This window comes from Gouania willdenowi, chromosome 22 (genome assembly GCF_900634775.1).
Source record: "Gouania willdenowi chromosome 22, fGouWil2.1, whole genome shotgun sequence".
NCBI lineage: Eukaryota > Metazoa > Chordata > Actinopteri > Blenniiformes > Gobiesocidae > Gouania > Gouania willdenowi.
Window position 1 is genome coordinate 7,963,722 of NC_041065.1, and position 16,645 is coordinate 7,980,366.

A 16,645-nucleotide genomic window follows, 5' to 3' on the forward strand; every position below is an offset into this window, starting at 1 on the left:
TAGAAATAAGGCCCGACCCTGTGTTCAGTTAAATAGCTCTCAGTAGGAGTGCAGCTCTGTGATTTTCATCAGAATCTGGTGAAGGTAGGGATGTAACGATTCACTCAACTCCCGTTACGATTCGATTCACGATACTGGGTTCACGATGCGATTTTCTCACAATTTATTTTACAAAATGGGACTGTAGACAAATGATGACTGAAAAATATTCCTTTTTTTTTTTTTTTCTGGAAAATAATGCACTATTTTTATTTAATTTTTCATTGTCAAAATAATCCCTTGATAAACTATTTAAAACAATGCAATTTAACTAAAAATAAATCTTGAATGAAATAAATAAAGGAATAATACAAATGAAGAAGAAGCTTATTCATTTAAATTCTGGTTCTATAGTAAACAATGCAAAACTGCATAATAGTTCGTTTTCTTTTTAAAAGTGCAACTGAAAATGTAATTTGTGCCTTAACAATTGGACTTGAGAAAAAAAACAGTCATTGCACTGTATTTACATCAGATATTTGTTTGGAGCAGCAGAGGGCGCTGGTAACCCAGTGGTCAGTTGGCATGCAGATATTCTTGCAGTGAAGAAGAGATGCTATGCACTAGCAGACAGAGCTAATAGAAAAACGTGACTTTTACAGATATTCACGTAATATTACAGATATTCTTTTGGTGCTAAAAGGGTAAGGAATCATTTATGAACATGTTTAAGAGTAGAAGGTGACCAGAAAGAGAGTAGTACACTTCTGGACAAGAAAAGGATAAATAGATAGCGCTGTTTAAAAAAGTACTGCGATTCAATTTTCACAGTATTGATATGAACCGTGATACCTATGAATCAATTTTTAACTGCCTTACAATTAATCGTTACATCCCTAGGTGAAGGCATGAAATACGTCTCCTCTGATTCAAGTGATGGTGAAGTAAATCAACAGAAGTTCAGTATCATTCCAAAGAGTGCACACCAACACTGTTACTTGTGTCCGGCAGAAGTGTCTCTGCACATGGTTCATTGCAAAATGATACCTGTATCTACTGTATTGGCCTGGCATGTTTACTACATCATTTTATTTTATTTTTCCTTCAGTCTCATGTAAACAGAGATTATTTTGAAAACGTTGCCGTGTGAATGCAGAACTTTTTGGAAAAAGTCTAAACTGTGTAAACAGGGCCTAAAGGAAGGCTCAGCCACCCTACAGAGGAAGCTCATTTCGGCGCTTGCACCCGTGATCTTGTTCTTTCTGTCTCAGCCTGAAGCTCATGGCCGTGAGATGTACCTGTGTGTGAGTTTGACTCATGTCATAGAAAAAGTGATAATCCCTGTATACCACCTGTTATGTTTATTTGTTGACAATATTTTAAATGTATTTACATAAATGACTGAAAAGATGTGTCGGTTGTGTGTCAACTCAGATGAAAAGTAGGATTGGTTAGGGGAATTATTCTGATGAATCACAGCTGCGGCGGTGTGTTTGATTTGCTCTTCCTCCCAATAAATTCAGTGAGCAGCTAAAACCAGTTGTTGGTGGGCTGGGACAGAGCGAATGCACCAACAGTGCAGAACTGAATCATAATCTCAGGGGCCGTGATGAGTAATGATGAATACTACTGAACAGTGACAAGCATAAGGATAAACACACTACCTCACCTCTCTATGCATACAGTATGTGTTAATGAAAACCTAAAAACACTACCTTAAGTTTAAAATCACAAGGTTTGACATTAACAATTACCCGCTTGCCTTTGGCAAGTAAAAACAAGTTATCATTACACATGATTTGCTCGACATGCGAAGTGTAGCGAGCAATGTTCGAGAGGCTCGTAATTTCTTACATTTTGGTTTGTTGTGTATAGCAATTACTCCCACACAGCCTCGGAGTCACTATAGCTGTGCTGTATGGAAAGGAGAGAAACTGAGCAGTAAAATGCATGACGTTCATTCAGGAGTCTGCCATTCTATTTTATTATTATTAAAGCAATATATCTCAGGCAGGGATCGTGTTAACCAAATATTATCCATCGTTGACCAAATTACAACAATGGCGGAAAAAAATGCAACTTACATCCCTCGCCACTGGGTGACAAGTGAACATATTAATGTGCCATTTTTAAATATTGTTAAAAAGCAACTACTCACTGTAAATACATAATACTTATTAGGGGTGGAGGGAAAAATTGATTCACGTAAGAATTGCGATCCACTATTCTGAATGGTTTCATAAACTTCATAAATCAATTTTTAATTATTTTTTTTTCTTTATAATTACAAGTCAAACCATACAAGTAGAAACACAAAACCAAAACAACAACAAAAAACAGACTATGTACAGGACGAAAGCAGTTACACTATTCTTACAGTCACTGAGAGTTGAGACTTACTTCTGGAAGAAAGGGGCATCTGGCTTAAGCTTTTATTTAGGCAATTTTATTAAGTTATTTCTTGTACAGTAAGTGAGTTTTTACTTGTTTAGCATGAAAAAATGTTACCCTTTGTCCTAAGTTTACCTTTATGTGATTACATCATTGGAATCACTTTATTTACAATTATCTTATATAAACTGTATTGTTTTGATGCCATAATTTGCCTTAACACGCTATGCATTATATCAATTTTTGAAATGAGAATCGTTTGAATCAAGAGTCGGTTGAATCGAGAATCGGTTATGAATCGATTTTGAATCAAATCGTGACCCTAAGAAACAAAATCAAATCGAATTGTGAGACACCCCCTAACAGCCAAGTTAAAAAGGAAGTGACGTCAATATATTTAGCGAGTATGTTTGAAATGATCTACCACCGGCATATGCAATATTTCACCTAACAGACTACTACAAGCCAAAAATATGGACTTGTACACAATGGTGATGCTAGTGAACATAACATCAAACTGTATAAAGACACTGCACACAGAAAAAGGCTTTGAGGCACTGTGGGACCTCAGTTCCTCCAGGTATGGCTTCTGATGCTGATGCAGTGACCGGTACCGACCCAAGCAAGAGCCAACGGAGAGTGTGCAAAAACCTCTGTGGCTTTACAGTCGAGCAAACATTTGTGCAGCCACAAGGTGAAATAGACAGTGTTATTAATTCGGTGCAAGGTATAATAGATGCGTGTTTTGGAGATGGAGCACCTGCTGCTCTGAACCCAGAGGTTGAGCATAATTTCCTGGATCCATCAAAGCTAACCCCTCTACTCAGATTAGCTGGAAACGACGTGGTTGAAACTGAATTTACTGTAATGTGGCTTGTGAAGTCCTGATGAGGAAGATGAATGATGTCCCAGTTCATCCCAGGATAACATGTTTTTTTTTTTTTTTTGTAAGCCAATTGTTTAAAAAAAAAAAAAAAAAATGTGTAAGTGAGTCTACTTGGTGCCAATCCAAGCCCATTTTATTGAGTATGGATTTGTGTCAGTGATGCTAATAAAAGTAGACTAATAACAATTGTGCTCACACAGGCTTTTTATTTGCCCCCCCCTCCCCCAAAGACACAACGAAGCAGCTGCTGTTGTCGGCTCGTACCCCACCCCTCGCTCAGAGTGGTGTGAATTTGAATCATGGCGGCACCACTGATGACCATACATGGGTTGATGCACCGAGATGCTCTTTAGCAAAGTTGCTACCATAAAAAATCTGCATATTACCTCTGTATCACTTCAAACATTTGTGTTGTAGTTTTCAGGTTTTTCAGTTTTCAGGAATAAAATACAAAAATAATAAAAACTTCAGATGAGATTTTTCATTCTTAAAATAATATTGGTGTTTTTCTAAGGCAGTTGTGCTTAGAAAAAGTGATAAAACAAAGCACGTTACATAATAGCTGAATGACATACTTCGTACTTGTTACAACGTATGGTTTGTTTTGCTTAACACATTCCTACTTTGCCATGCGATAAGTAGATTGGATGTCCTATTTTCCTGACATGGCAAGTAATTGAAAGTTATTGTAAATCCCTACTTAATCATTATGAGCAGTTCTTTGTAGTTTTAGGACAACTCTGTGACATAGCAATATGTGAAGAAGTAATGGTGTGAATACTTTTTGGCCGCATTGTACGAGTATATTTACTTTTTGGACAAATCTTTATGAAAATGAAGTCGGTGGTTGGTTGTTGGTGAAAATTGATATTTTACATTTAGTCTTGTCTGTCCAATTGCAAGTTTGAGGAGATTAAAATTAATTCATTCTGCATTTCTTTTGCCCATATCTACATGCATTATTTATTTTGGTTAAAATCAATGGAGTTGTAAATTAGTATTTTTGTGATTGTACAGGTTTACCTCAATAAGCAACTACAAATTCACAAATGAAAAATCAAAAAAACTCTTTTTTTTTTGTATCATCTATTATCAATCATGTTATTTTTCCTTTATTGATATGCGTTTTTGTACCCTAGTGTATTTCTCTCCTACCCGAGCCACACAAACTATTCTGATGACAATGTGGCTAAAAATGGTGGTGGCCTTTTCCCATTTCAATGTCTTTGCAACCAATGCATGTCAAATGGAGCTGGCTGGTGCACAGCAGTTTGATGGATTCAAAAACAACGCAGTGATCTGTTGTCTGCAACAAATTGCGATGAAGTTCGCGGCTGTCAGCGCTAACGTGCGGCGTGGCAGTGTCCCTGAGCTTCACTGTAAAAGGATGTGTTTCATAAACAGTGGAGGACAGTTTAATGCCGTTGGGACTTTGAATCATCACTTACACAGTGACCTCCAATCTTCAGGGGGGTTGAGAAAGACCAACAAAAATCCTGTTGGAAATGTCAAATCTCATGATGTTGAGCAAAAATGAGGTTTGAATGTGACTGTAACACACAGATGGGATTATTTTAGACTCATAGGGCCCTATTTTGAGCAGCGCAGCCCACACGGTGCACCTAGACTGATTTGTGTACAGAAGGTGGTGGAGAGGTGGGGTACCTCTGTGCACATCATTGCTCCCACCTTATTCAACTCAATCAAACTTTATTTTGATTCAGGATCGTGCACCACATGCACATTGGCTGTGTACACCACTCAGCTCCCGACTGGTTCCAATGTCTAAAAGTTGTATGTTGGATTGAACGCTTTGTATTTCCCTGGTACTAAACTCCTGCAGAGTAATGTATTACTGCTCTTTAAATAACTACTGCTTATGAGAGACTAATATTTTTCTTACCAGTCAGATTAAAGCAACTGAGGGCTTCAATTTATTCTATCAAATTCATTTATTAATCAGTCTTATCATAAAAGAAGTTTCAATATCTGTGACTTTAGATAATGTTTATCCAGTGCTTAATTTGTAAATCATCAAGTCCCAAAACACTGGCCGTGGGTTGTTCCGGCAGTAAGAGAGAGACAAAAATGTCACGGAGTAATAAAAAATTCAAATCGCCTTTTGATATCTAAAAGGGCCAGTAATATCACGTGAATACAAACAACCATTTAACCTAAATGTTTAATAAGAATGATGAATCAACATTAAAGAAGCACAGACAATCACTCATTACTGAGAGCATCCGTCTCTCGTTCTGAGTGAACAGCTGCCTAATCTGCCATTTTTCAGCACCAAGGACAGCGCAAAATCACCTCTGTTTTAGCCACTCTCAATGTAAGGTCACTAAACTTTCAGAACACAAAAACCCACAAACACAAAATATTTACAAACGTTTACTCCCATAACATAAGGTCATAAGTCCTTTAATGAATCAGCAGCACAGCAGAAATTTAAAATTATAAATGTTCTCAGCTTTTCATTTGTCTAAACATCCAAAAAAAACAGCCATGGAGAACTTTGTATCCTTGCAACTTTTTTACATATTTTACAGCCGAGGCCCGGCTTGTCTTTCATAAACCAAGAGTAGCAACTCATCTTAGCTTTGAACTGAGCCTCTGTCCAAACTTCCCGTCTCAAGGGCCATACCAGAACTTTCACTATTGTCCCCTTCTCTTCTCTCTGTCCCTGAGTCCTCCTTATGTCCCCTGGAAAGTTCTCCTCCTGTGTCCTGTCTGTTACAGGCAGGTTCTCCTGCATTAGCATCTTCGCTACGCTAACTGCTGCTGTGTTGTGGCTCTTTTCCTGCGATTTCCACAGAAACAACCTTGGACTTCTGAATCTCAGGCTTAGCTTCACTTATTGGCTTAAAAAAAAAAACCTCTTTAAATCCAACTGCCTTTTTTTTAGCCATTTTCTACCATCTTCCAAGCTGACAGAGAACATATTTTGGCGTGGACGTGGCGTGACTTTACCCTCTCTTCCTTACTCGGGCTCAGTTTTCACTTTCAGTTTCATGAGTACAATGGAATTTTCAGTGATTTTAACTTAAAGCTGGGGTTGGCAATTTTCTCCAGATACACTTTTTTTTTTACATAGTTTTTGGTTTAAATTGTCTTTATGTCCTGACAGAAACTAAGATCTTATGTGCTCTGAAAAAATAACAAAGAAAATCCATCAACTGTAGCAGCTGCAAATCTGTAATAACGCGTCACCGCTGACAGAGTTAAAACAGAGCTTTTGGTCACGTTTTTTAACATATATAATGGCAAAGTTTATAGTTTACTTACTGCTGAATGAGACATGAGACACAATACAAGTGATGAGCTGAGCTCCTATATTGCAGGAGCTGTGTGCATGCATGTGAGTGAGATGGAGCACAGAGGGGTGGGGCAAGGGGGGTAAAGGCGGAGCCATCCGGGTGGCATTCAAAATCATGCTAGCTTTCAAAAATCACCTACCCTACCTTTAATAAAAGGCACAACTGTCCAAATATAATACTTCAAAATTTAATCAAAACACCTAAAAACAAATGAGGTGGTAGAAAAAAAGAGAGATACAATGAATTAAGTGCTGATTAAAATCTGGGAGGTGCCGGATCTTGTTCCAGCAGGATCCGGCCCAAATTAAGCTCTGTGTTTACCTAATAATAATCACACAGTTTATGATTATAATCTGTGCGATGTATTTACAGTGAAAGAAAATGTGGGTAATTACCACAAACCTGTTATATTGGAGGGTTAATAACTATAGTTGTCTCAATATCTTGTTAACGCCGAATATAACACACGTAAATTACAGTTTTCTTTCTCCATTTGTGGTTCATCAGAGGTCAGTTCATTAAATCGCAGACTGTGTTCCACCTTAAATTATGATGCAATATGGGAAGTTGAGGCCTAACATGTGTGGGAAGTGTTGCTTTTTTTTCTTTCTCCACTCTCTCGTTTGCTGCAAAGTGTGTGCTTGTGTGTGCTATGATCGACGATTAAGTGCAGAGTCCAGAATGTGTCATAAGAGGAATAAACGACCATTGTTCTGCCACTACCTGCAGAGCCATGCTGAGACTCAGTAAGAAACGTGATTGTCCGACAGATGTAACAACGCAGACATCTGTTTAAAGCAGTCACACATGGAGATTTAATGGCACGATCAATATTGAGGATGACTAGTTTTGGGATTGTTTACACTTATGTCTCAACTATGGTCCACTAAGGGGGTGTTTCTTTTTTTTCTTTTTTTGCTGAGCCACTTGTTTAAAACAAAATAAGCATGTTTGTCAGAGATAGTGTAAGAAATAATGGCAGTAGAGAGACTTCTACCTTTTACATGTTCCTTGCACTGCCTACAGTCAGTCCTGTCCTTGTGTTCCTGCATAACAGTGTGTTTGACAATGCCTTAGCTAATTGCATGCTCTGCTGTTAGCGGTTAAAAGATCATGCTTGATCATGTTATTATGACTGTAGTTTGGCTCACAGCTAGTTTAGCACTGATCTAGCAGTGGCTACAAGTGACTTGATTTAATTCAAGTTCAGAATTTCAAGGAAACAAAGTATCAGATATCTGCTGAATTGCACAATACATTTGCTAGAATAGAATTGCCTATTTTTATTTTTGAGAATCATGATTAATTCAGCAAAATCATGTGATAAATCATGCAATAAAAATAGTAATTGTTTGACAGCACTATCAATAATATAGAATGACATTAAGACTAACAGAATCATCAGTGTTTCTGTTTATAAATGAAGGTCTGCTGTATCGTATTGTAATATTTATGTGAAAATTGTTGCCAAAATTTTTAATAATTTAATTAAAATTTAGAGTTTAAGTGAGTTTAGCCCCTTTCAGCCAGCCTTGAGATGTGTGTATGTGACTATGCGTAACTTGGCCAGCCAAGCCCTAGCAAATTATCCATAGTCAATGTGGTTCTGATTGTCTTGGTTCACTTTTCACGCTATGTCCACGGTGGGTCATAGAGGGATTTCCTGGAAAGGTTCTGAGACCTTTTTGGTGCCAAAAGTGCAGAGTCGTCATAAGCTGAGATTAATTTTTCCTGGTCTCCTCACTTTCTTCAAGATTGGATGTACGATTTTTATATTTTATAACAAGGCTTTTCCTCTGAAAACGGTTTACTTAAAAAAAATGTAAAAATAAAATTAAAAAATGAAGTTAAAGAGGTTTAAAGGGGTTTAAAGGTTTTACTCAGTAAAACCGACACTTCCGCCATATCTGGTCCTGACCACTGAATGTACAGGTTACAGAATTCTCTGCTACATCCTGAAAATGTTTTTGGTGGGCCCATGCTTTACATGTGTGATGCGTTCATGAGTGAAGTTGTTTAAGCAGTAGTTTGTAAGTTGTAAACCTCATGGGTAGGGCACCGTTTATCTGTTTGATAGATGGTTGTTACCAGTGATGACCTAGTTCAGGGACAGCTCTGCTGTAAATAGGCTTCTACTCACCCAACCGGTGGAAAATAAGTACTACAGGCAATATTTTTTAATGTATATATAACTATGTAGTCTAAAAAAAAAATCACATATGGCATGACAGCTAACACGTTTCTTAATACTCATTTTATTTTAGGTATTTAAGACTTGTTTAAAAGTTGAAATATCTACATATTGCATGTTTAAAACAAACATGTGGTTTAATAAAAGACAAAGACTGAACTGAGTTCCATTTTGTTTCAGATATTTTTTCCTACAAAAAAGGATTCCGAGGATATGATGTTATTGGTGGCAGAAAAATGGAAAAAAGTCCCGAGGTTATATTTTATTATCATTATTATACAAAGTTATATACAGTAAGTGATCCATTCATTTTCATTATGTTATTAAATTGAAGGGTCTCCCCTTGTTTTCTCTTGACGTGAATACGTTACGTTTTCCCCCTGTCCAATCAGAACCCTTCCTAACCCTCAGACCTAAAGCGGAATTGAATAAAGCCAAATAAACCTGTTTTTCATTAAACATCTATTCGGAATTACCATTTCCATGTAAACAGAAGCAGAACACTTTTATTCCGAATAATTCAATTTCGTATAACTAATTCCGTATTAAAAAAACATAATGTAAATGTGGCCATTTGGTGAGTAGAGCAGTAAGAAAAGATTGGGAGACTGGAGTAGAACAAATTATTACATTTAGAAATTAATTTCAATCAACTCAAATTCAAGTCTCATGGCATGTTTCCCGTATTAGGAAAAAAGAACAAATGTTTCATTATTGATTTGTGCAATACATTTTTTAAATAGTTTGTTTAGGGAAAATGATGATGAGTCCTTGATGATTTTCATACAGTTGTCCTTACATGGATTGTCTCCTATAGTCTCTGTAGGAGTTCAAAGGTTCAAAGCAAATGTGGAAGGAGCTTGCAGAATTCTTCTGGAATTTGCCCTGTTGTGCTAGTTTTACAGAGGGCGAAGGAGCATTCGAGCAATAGTTTAAATGCAAAGCCCATGTGTGGCAAAGGAATGTGTGTACAGAATCATGTTTGTGTGGGAGAGAAAGATGATTGTTGAATGGCCTCTTGTAATGCCTGCTGTTTTCTACCAATATGCCTGCACAACATTTGTTAGTAACACTGAAACAAAATACATTATGACCTTTTTCATTTTATCTACCAATCATAACATGGAGTAAGATAGGAGTCAGAAATTGGTCCCTGAAGTGTGTATGAGCAGAATGACGTAAAGAATAGCAGAGCTGAAGGCAGAGCAGAGACATTGATGCAAGCTGATGGAAATCTGATGCCAGGTGTCCAAGCCAATTGGAAAAAGAGAATGGTTGAAGGACTGAGACAAACTGCTTGTTTTGACATTGTGAAGAGGGCTGACAAGCCTTACCTGGCATGGACACGGAGACATTTGGAAAACTAAAAACATCCTCAGCTACCCAAGAGAAGCTCCAGTATCCTTGAGGAATGCCAGCAGCCATTTTCCCATGTAGTGGTTCACCTGGAAAAAAGGAAAAACAAAATGTTTTAACATTGCAGTCACATGGAAAACAAGAAAACGCCTTTCATTAAAACTTTACACATCACTATGTGCTTTATTTGCTTTCTTACAGATTGTGGATTACATTTTTATTTATTTACCATATTCAACAGCATACAGAGGAGCAGCACAGAGTTGTGCAGGAATTACATGTCAGCAGAACAGCACAAAAACAAAAAAAAACAAGACTTCTGCCTGTTAGCCAACCAGGGCCGGCCCATTATATAGGAAATATAGGCAAATACTAAGGGCGCCATATAGCCAGGGGGCACCAAATTGGCTGAGTGAAAATCTTTTTTAAAAAGATGTAATTAAACAACCAAAGCGCTGATATTATAACATACGAAACTTGATATTATTTTTAATAATTAGTTTTAATGACAATAAAAAACTGTTTAATGTATGTTAGTACTGCTAGCAGCAAGTGCTAACATAAACAGATAAAATATGATTGCATGGTAACAGCGGCCTATTAATTGATTTCATTGTAGTTTAACGCAATTTTAAGATAACTGTTTTTTTATGCAAGTTGAAAGAGTGATGTCACAGTTTGTATTTTATACAATTAGAATGACCTTAACAGAGATAGCTGAGGTCTAGTTCATATAATTCTGCTGTTAGATATATTTTATAATGTTAAAATAAACACGAGTTGAGAGGAAACCTAATGTACAGCAGGTCATTTATTCATATTGGATAATTCATATCTCTCATTTTACTTTTAATAAAACTGTATTCTAAATGTAAACTTTTTTTTATTAGTATTCTGTGTCAATCTATTTCATGAATAAGTTTAGATGAACTACGGCCGGGCCCGCGTAACATCTCTGCGCCGAAGAGCACGTACCAAGTTCCCGAGAATTCAGTCAAATGACTCGGTTCCATCGAGTAAAACATATCAAATTGTGCAACGTAAAATCGTAAAAAAAAAAAGCTGAATTGCCTTTGAAACGATATATCACACCACTATGTTTCAATAGATTTAGAAATTACCGGAAAAAGGGGTGGGCCCTCGTCTCCCCCCCTTTCAAAAAGGTCTCCGAGAGGCTCTTGACATCTGCTCATAGAATATGGGCCCTCATCAAATTATGTGAGGCATAATAGTTGAATTGACTTTTGTTTTTTGTTTTTTTTTTGGGCGGGCCAAAATAAAAAATCGGTCTCCGAGCGTACACAGCCATAGATTATACCTACCAAAACTCAGCCTGATCCCTTCACAAATAACACAGAAGCAGCAATTTTAACTAGTGTGCAACAACACGAAGAAGAACAAAGTGAATGGCGTTTTCAGCTCAGTAGCCTGGCCTAAAAATAACTTTCATCTAGTTTTATTTGCTGTGTGCTACATCTTAAATCTGTACAGCTTTGATTCTATTTATAAATATATAAATATTTATCAATATTTAATCACATCATGCATATCCTATGACTTGACTTGCATAATAGGCCAGCCAGTGGGTTCAAAATATTTTTGTTTTTCCTTCAGATTCACTGAGAAAATGTGGCATCAATGACTTTGCTGGCAGGAAAACATGGATAATGAGTTATAAGGCTGGACTGAAGGACAGATGGGGCTTTTTTAGCTTGTGTTGGTAAATGCCGCTTAATAAAGCGCCACCAGAAAATCACACTCTTTTTGCTGAATAGTTTCTATGTGCAATACCTCTGTGAATTGCAAATTTTCAAGTTGATTTGTGTTCATTATGGCAATTTTAGTAATGTATTGTTAAATCTGGAAGTTTTTGATATTTTCACAAAATGTGAATGTCATTAGCAAAATTTTGTAGTCAGACAACAGCTTAAAATCAAAAGGAACATTAAAGTCGGTAACAAAACATTTAAAATCATCAACAAACATCAACAACACCATGACCAAAAATTTCCCTCTCAATCATACGCAGTAGAAAAAAAAAGTGTCATTAATTTTTATTTAGAAATGTTCACATGTGATGCTGACTTCAGCTCTGCTGCAGTTTGTTCCACTTCTTTGCAGCATAACAACTAAACACAGCATCACCATGTTTACTGTGAGCTCTGGGCTCCACTATCTGACCTGTGTCCATAGATCTGAGAGACCTGCTGGGTTCATACCTGACTAACATCTCACTGATGTATTCTGGACCAAACCCATTCACAGATTTATACAGTACCTTACAGTTCTGTAAAATTTGTCCTAAAGGAAGCATATAAAGGCTAAACAGAAGGGGTCCAAGAACAGAGCTGTAAGGAACCCCACAGGAAATTGGTAATTTGTCAGATTCAAAGCCTTCAATGCTTACAAAATAACTTCGTTCCTCCAAGTAGGACTTAAATGGTAAATGGTAAATGGACTTGATTTTATATAGCGCTTTATCACCACACTGAAGCAGTCTCAAAGCGCTTTACATATCAGCTCATTCACCCAATCACTCTCACATTCACACACCAGTGGGACAGGACTGCCATGCAAGGCGCTAGTCGACCACTGGGAGCAACTTAAGGTTCAGTGTCTTGCCCAAGGACACTTCGACACATAGTCAGGTACTGGGATCGAACCCCCAACCTCTCAATCAGAAGACAACCCACTACCACCTGAGCCACTTTTCCATTTAGTCCAACCCATGTTTGCAATCTGTGCAACAAAATTGTATGATCTACAGTGTCAAATTCAGCACTTTGATCCAATAGAATGAGAACAATTCCTCTTCTGGAATCAGTGTTCAACCTTATGTCATTGATCACTTTGATAAGAACAGTTTCTGTGCTGTGATGAGAATGAAAACCTGACTGAAATTTATCAAATATTTTGTTGAATGTTAAGAATTGACTCCGTTGGTTGAAGACCACCTTCTCAATGATCTTGGCCATGAATTTAAGGTTGCTGATAGAAGACACTTTAAATGTATGTATTTTTGTAGCAAAGTTGCTGCTATTTAGGTTAGATTATTGTTTGGTTTTAGTTTTTTTAATTTATTTAGGCAAAGCGTTTCATATTTATCTTGTTTTTTATGCAATGCATTACTCTATTAATATTAAGAAATGTGTATTTTGAACCTGTTACTTAGTAGTATATTTACATTGGCTTTTATTTACTTGTTTGTGTTCATTTAATACATCTTGGCTTTTCATCAAAACTTATCTGCAGCTTTTCTACTGCATGCCCAGTACAGAAACCCATTTAGTTTGTTAATGCAACCGATTAACAGCACTATTTGGTGTATTACCATCTACATCTGTTGCTCGATTGTTCAGTTTCAAATCACTTATTAGGATGCAAAGCTCTGCCAGCTGGTGGATTCACTTTAATCTAGATGAGGTAAAACTCTCAAACGGTTTGACAAGGCAGTAATAGCAAGGGACAAACTCAAAGTCCCTCTGAAGTTCCAGTTTGATCACGAGCATTGAAAAGTGGTGGTACTTTGTATTCTGTTGTTTAAATTTCAGGGAAATTTACAATGATCCGGTACGTTTTGGTCTCACAAATTGATGACTGTAAAATTAGGCAGAAGCTCTTAGCACTTTGGTCATAGGTAATAATTCCCAGCGAGCATATGACTTCAGTATTGGATATTGACAAGCTGCATAATTATGTAATGGTAGGTTGGTCTGATTTTGTTTGACTCTGTCACCTTCAAAACTCTCTCTTTCACACACCCACGCACGCACGCACCCACACACACACACACACACACACACACACACACACACACTTTTTTCTCTTAGTCCATGGTTTATTACAAAGTAAGGGATGAGTAAACAATGCATTTCATGGTTGCACATAACAAGAGTGTTGATTTAAGATATAATAGTCATTGTTATTTCTCTCAGTGCTCATGCTTGTCTTGAATCAGCAACAGTTTTTGTTTTGTTTTGATCCTGATCCACAACAACAACAAAAAAAAAAAGAAAAGAGAAATTCTAGCATAGTGCTTTAGTGTTTGGCACCAGACATTTCACCTTGTAAGACTCGGACATAGAAATACATGAACGAAACCCATTTCTTGTGCTTGCAAAAATGACAACTTTGGTTGAATAGGGGAACAAAATTGTGAGGTGTCATGGCAAAACCAACAACAAGTTGGCATGAGAGAAACAGGGAAAAAGGACAAAAACCTTCAATTTCCTGAGAAAATAATAATTTTCGCTCCCTCTTTGAATAACCATATCAGAGGTTCGGGTGTGGAATTTCAATTGATGAATATCATAACAGCTTTCTTTGGTTATACAAACAGTTTTGTTTTTGGTTTAGGCAAATAAACGACACGTTGAAGTAAAACACATTGCTACTTAAGCATCTATTCTGATATACCAACAATCAGCTGTTTCAAAAAACTCACAAGAGTCTCATGTTGGCTCATGGGTTAGCATAATATGATCAGCAGAATATTAATAGTCCATCAATTTCCCTTAAAGTAACCTGTAATTCAGATGATAAAATGTGACTTTAATGTCTACCCTGGAATCCTTTTGTATATGTAATACAGTTTATGACAAACAAAAAATAATATTTTTTACACTCACATAAATATGTTTCGTGTAGCTAAATACTATTATGCACATGGAATGAAAATCAAAGTCACGCATGCCACCCGGACACCTAAAGGAACGGACCAGGTGAAGGAGGCGATAGCGGCAGCTAACTCTTTTGCCACAATTATTGAGTGGATGCATTGAAAATTGTGATAATCGTTAATATCGTAATAATCATTGATTATTAAATTCTGAATAAAAACATTGTCATTCATATTTTTATGTATGTTGATTTTTCTGCCAGGCAGCAATTATTATTTTTTTTTACAAACCACAGATACATCATCTTACAAATCATTATATACTAGTGCAACTGGCTGCATTAGTGACAGCAGACATGTTGCTGACTGACAGGGCGAGGTAGCTGTGCAAGATGTAAGTGAAGTTGTTATGATTGAGCTGCTTGCTTGCTTCCTGTGAGGGCAAGTTGGCAATATGTTCTGATGTGAAATGATTTGACCTTTTAATACAAGAACAGTTCAAAAGGGCCGGGGGCATATGTCTAGTATAGTGTCTGCCAACTTCTCTTGTCCTTGTCTTTATTTTCAATTCACTGAGTGATGTGGCACTACCCCAGTGACAGGGACTGTACTGTGGTTTGGTGATGATTATGACTGATAAACTATTTATCAAGGAGTGCATAGTTTTTTTAAACTTTTACTTACATACTGTATAAACTGTCTGCGTCAAAGTGATTGACTAAAACATTAAAACCTATGTGTGACCTGTTTACATACCTTGAAAAAGGACACAAGAAAGATTCCTACAGTATGCAGACTGCATCCCAAAGGGAGGAAAGTCAGACAAGCTATTAGAAAAACTTCTGCCAACCCAAGTGTTCATCATAGTTCAAAATTTATTTTTTATCCGTTAAGCAACATTGTTTCCATCTGGTACTCTGGAGCTACTTTAGATATCGGTCCTTTTCAACTACAGGGTACTTGCCTATTAGAAAATGCCACATCAACTCAGCTAACAATCAAAAGGATTGAATACTTTCATGTTTAGTGACTTTTTATAATAAATCTGAATTAAGTGTTCCAGGTGTTTTTAGGTTAAATACTTCAATAATTTTGAGATGATTAACTGAGTGATTTCAAATTTTTCTGGAATTCTTAAAGGTTTTTCATCTCTTGGCTTTAGTAGGACTGTAAACCATTCATGACATAGTCTTGGTTACCTGCTTGTGGTTATTGTGGTACCACAGGTTTCAAATGTAGGACACCTCAGCCAGTTTGTAATGGTACGAAATAACGAACAACATAAAGTTGCCAAGTCACCACATTGTTCAGGAGCGATCTCCCTACAGACTCTGGAGCCCACGGTTAGAAAAAGTGACACAGAGAGCGGAGCATTCGAGCAGCAGCCTGGTTATAATAAAAATGACCATAAAAAACTACAGATGGACTGATATGTGGGGCAGTGAGGAGGTGAGTACATGTGTAGATGGAACCGCTTTAGTTGAAACTCATCAGAATAAATAAATCTCCGTCATTCAAAACAGGAGTGTAGCAGCTCGCCTACCTGCGCATTCTGATTGGTTGAGTCATTTGAAGGGTAACCTCATCAGCCAATAGAGTGCAGCTTTTGTCACGGAGTGGCCAATACGTGGATTTTTACAGAAATATATCAAATTTATTAGAAAGACATTCCGCCAATACAGCGGCCCACGGAAAATTTGGTAATTACTTGGTCATCCATGCAGTGATGGTCTTGTTGTTGTTCTTGGTTAATGGCGCGTTGCAACCAACTTTAATAGGTGCATATCACCACATACTATACTGGAGTGTGCCATCTACTTCAGATTAAAAAAAAAAGCAACGTACAAATGATGGTACTTAGTGTACCACCATTAATACGCTAAGTACCTTGGAGCAGTACGTCA

General features: G+C 37.1%; 1 protein-coding gene across 1 annotated transcript in view; it reads right to left on the reverse strand.

Annotated features, from left to right (window-relative positions):
- Positions 1–16,645, reverse strand: part of alk (ALK receptor tyrosine kinase) — a 763,155-nt gene that overhangs the window by 474,056 nt on the left and 272,454 nt on the right. The window contains exon 2 of the mRNA XM_028439062.1: positions 10,102–10,212. Within this exon, the coding sequence (XP_028294863.1) occupies positions 10,102–10,212 (111 nt within the window). The remainder of the gene's footprint in view (positions 1–10,101; positions 10,213–16,645) is intronic.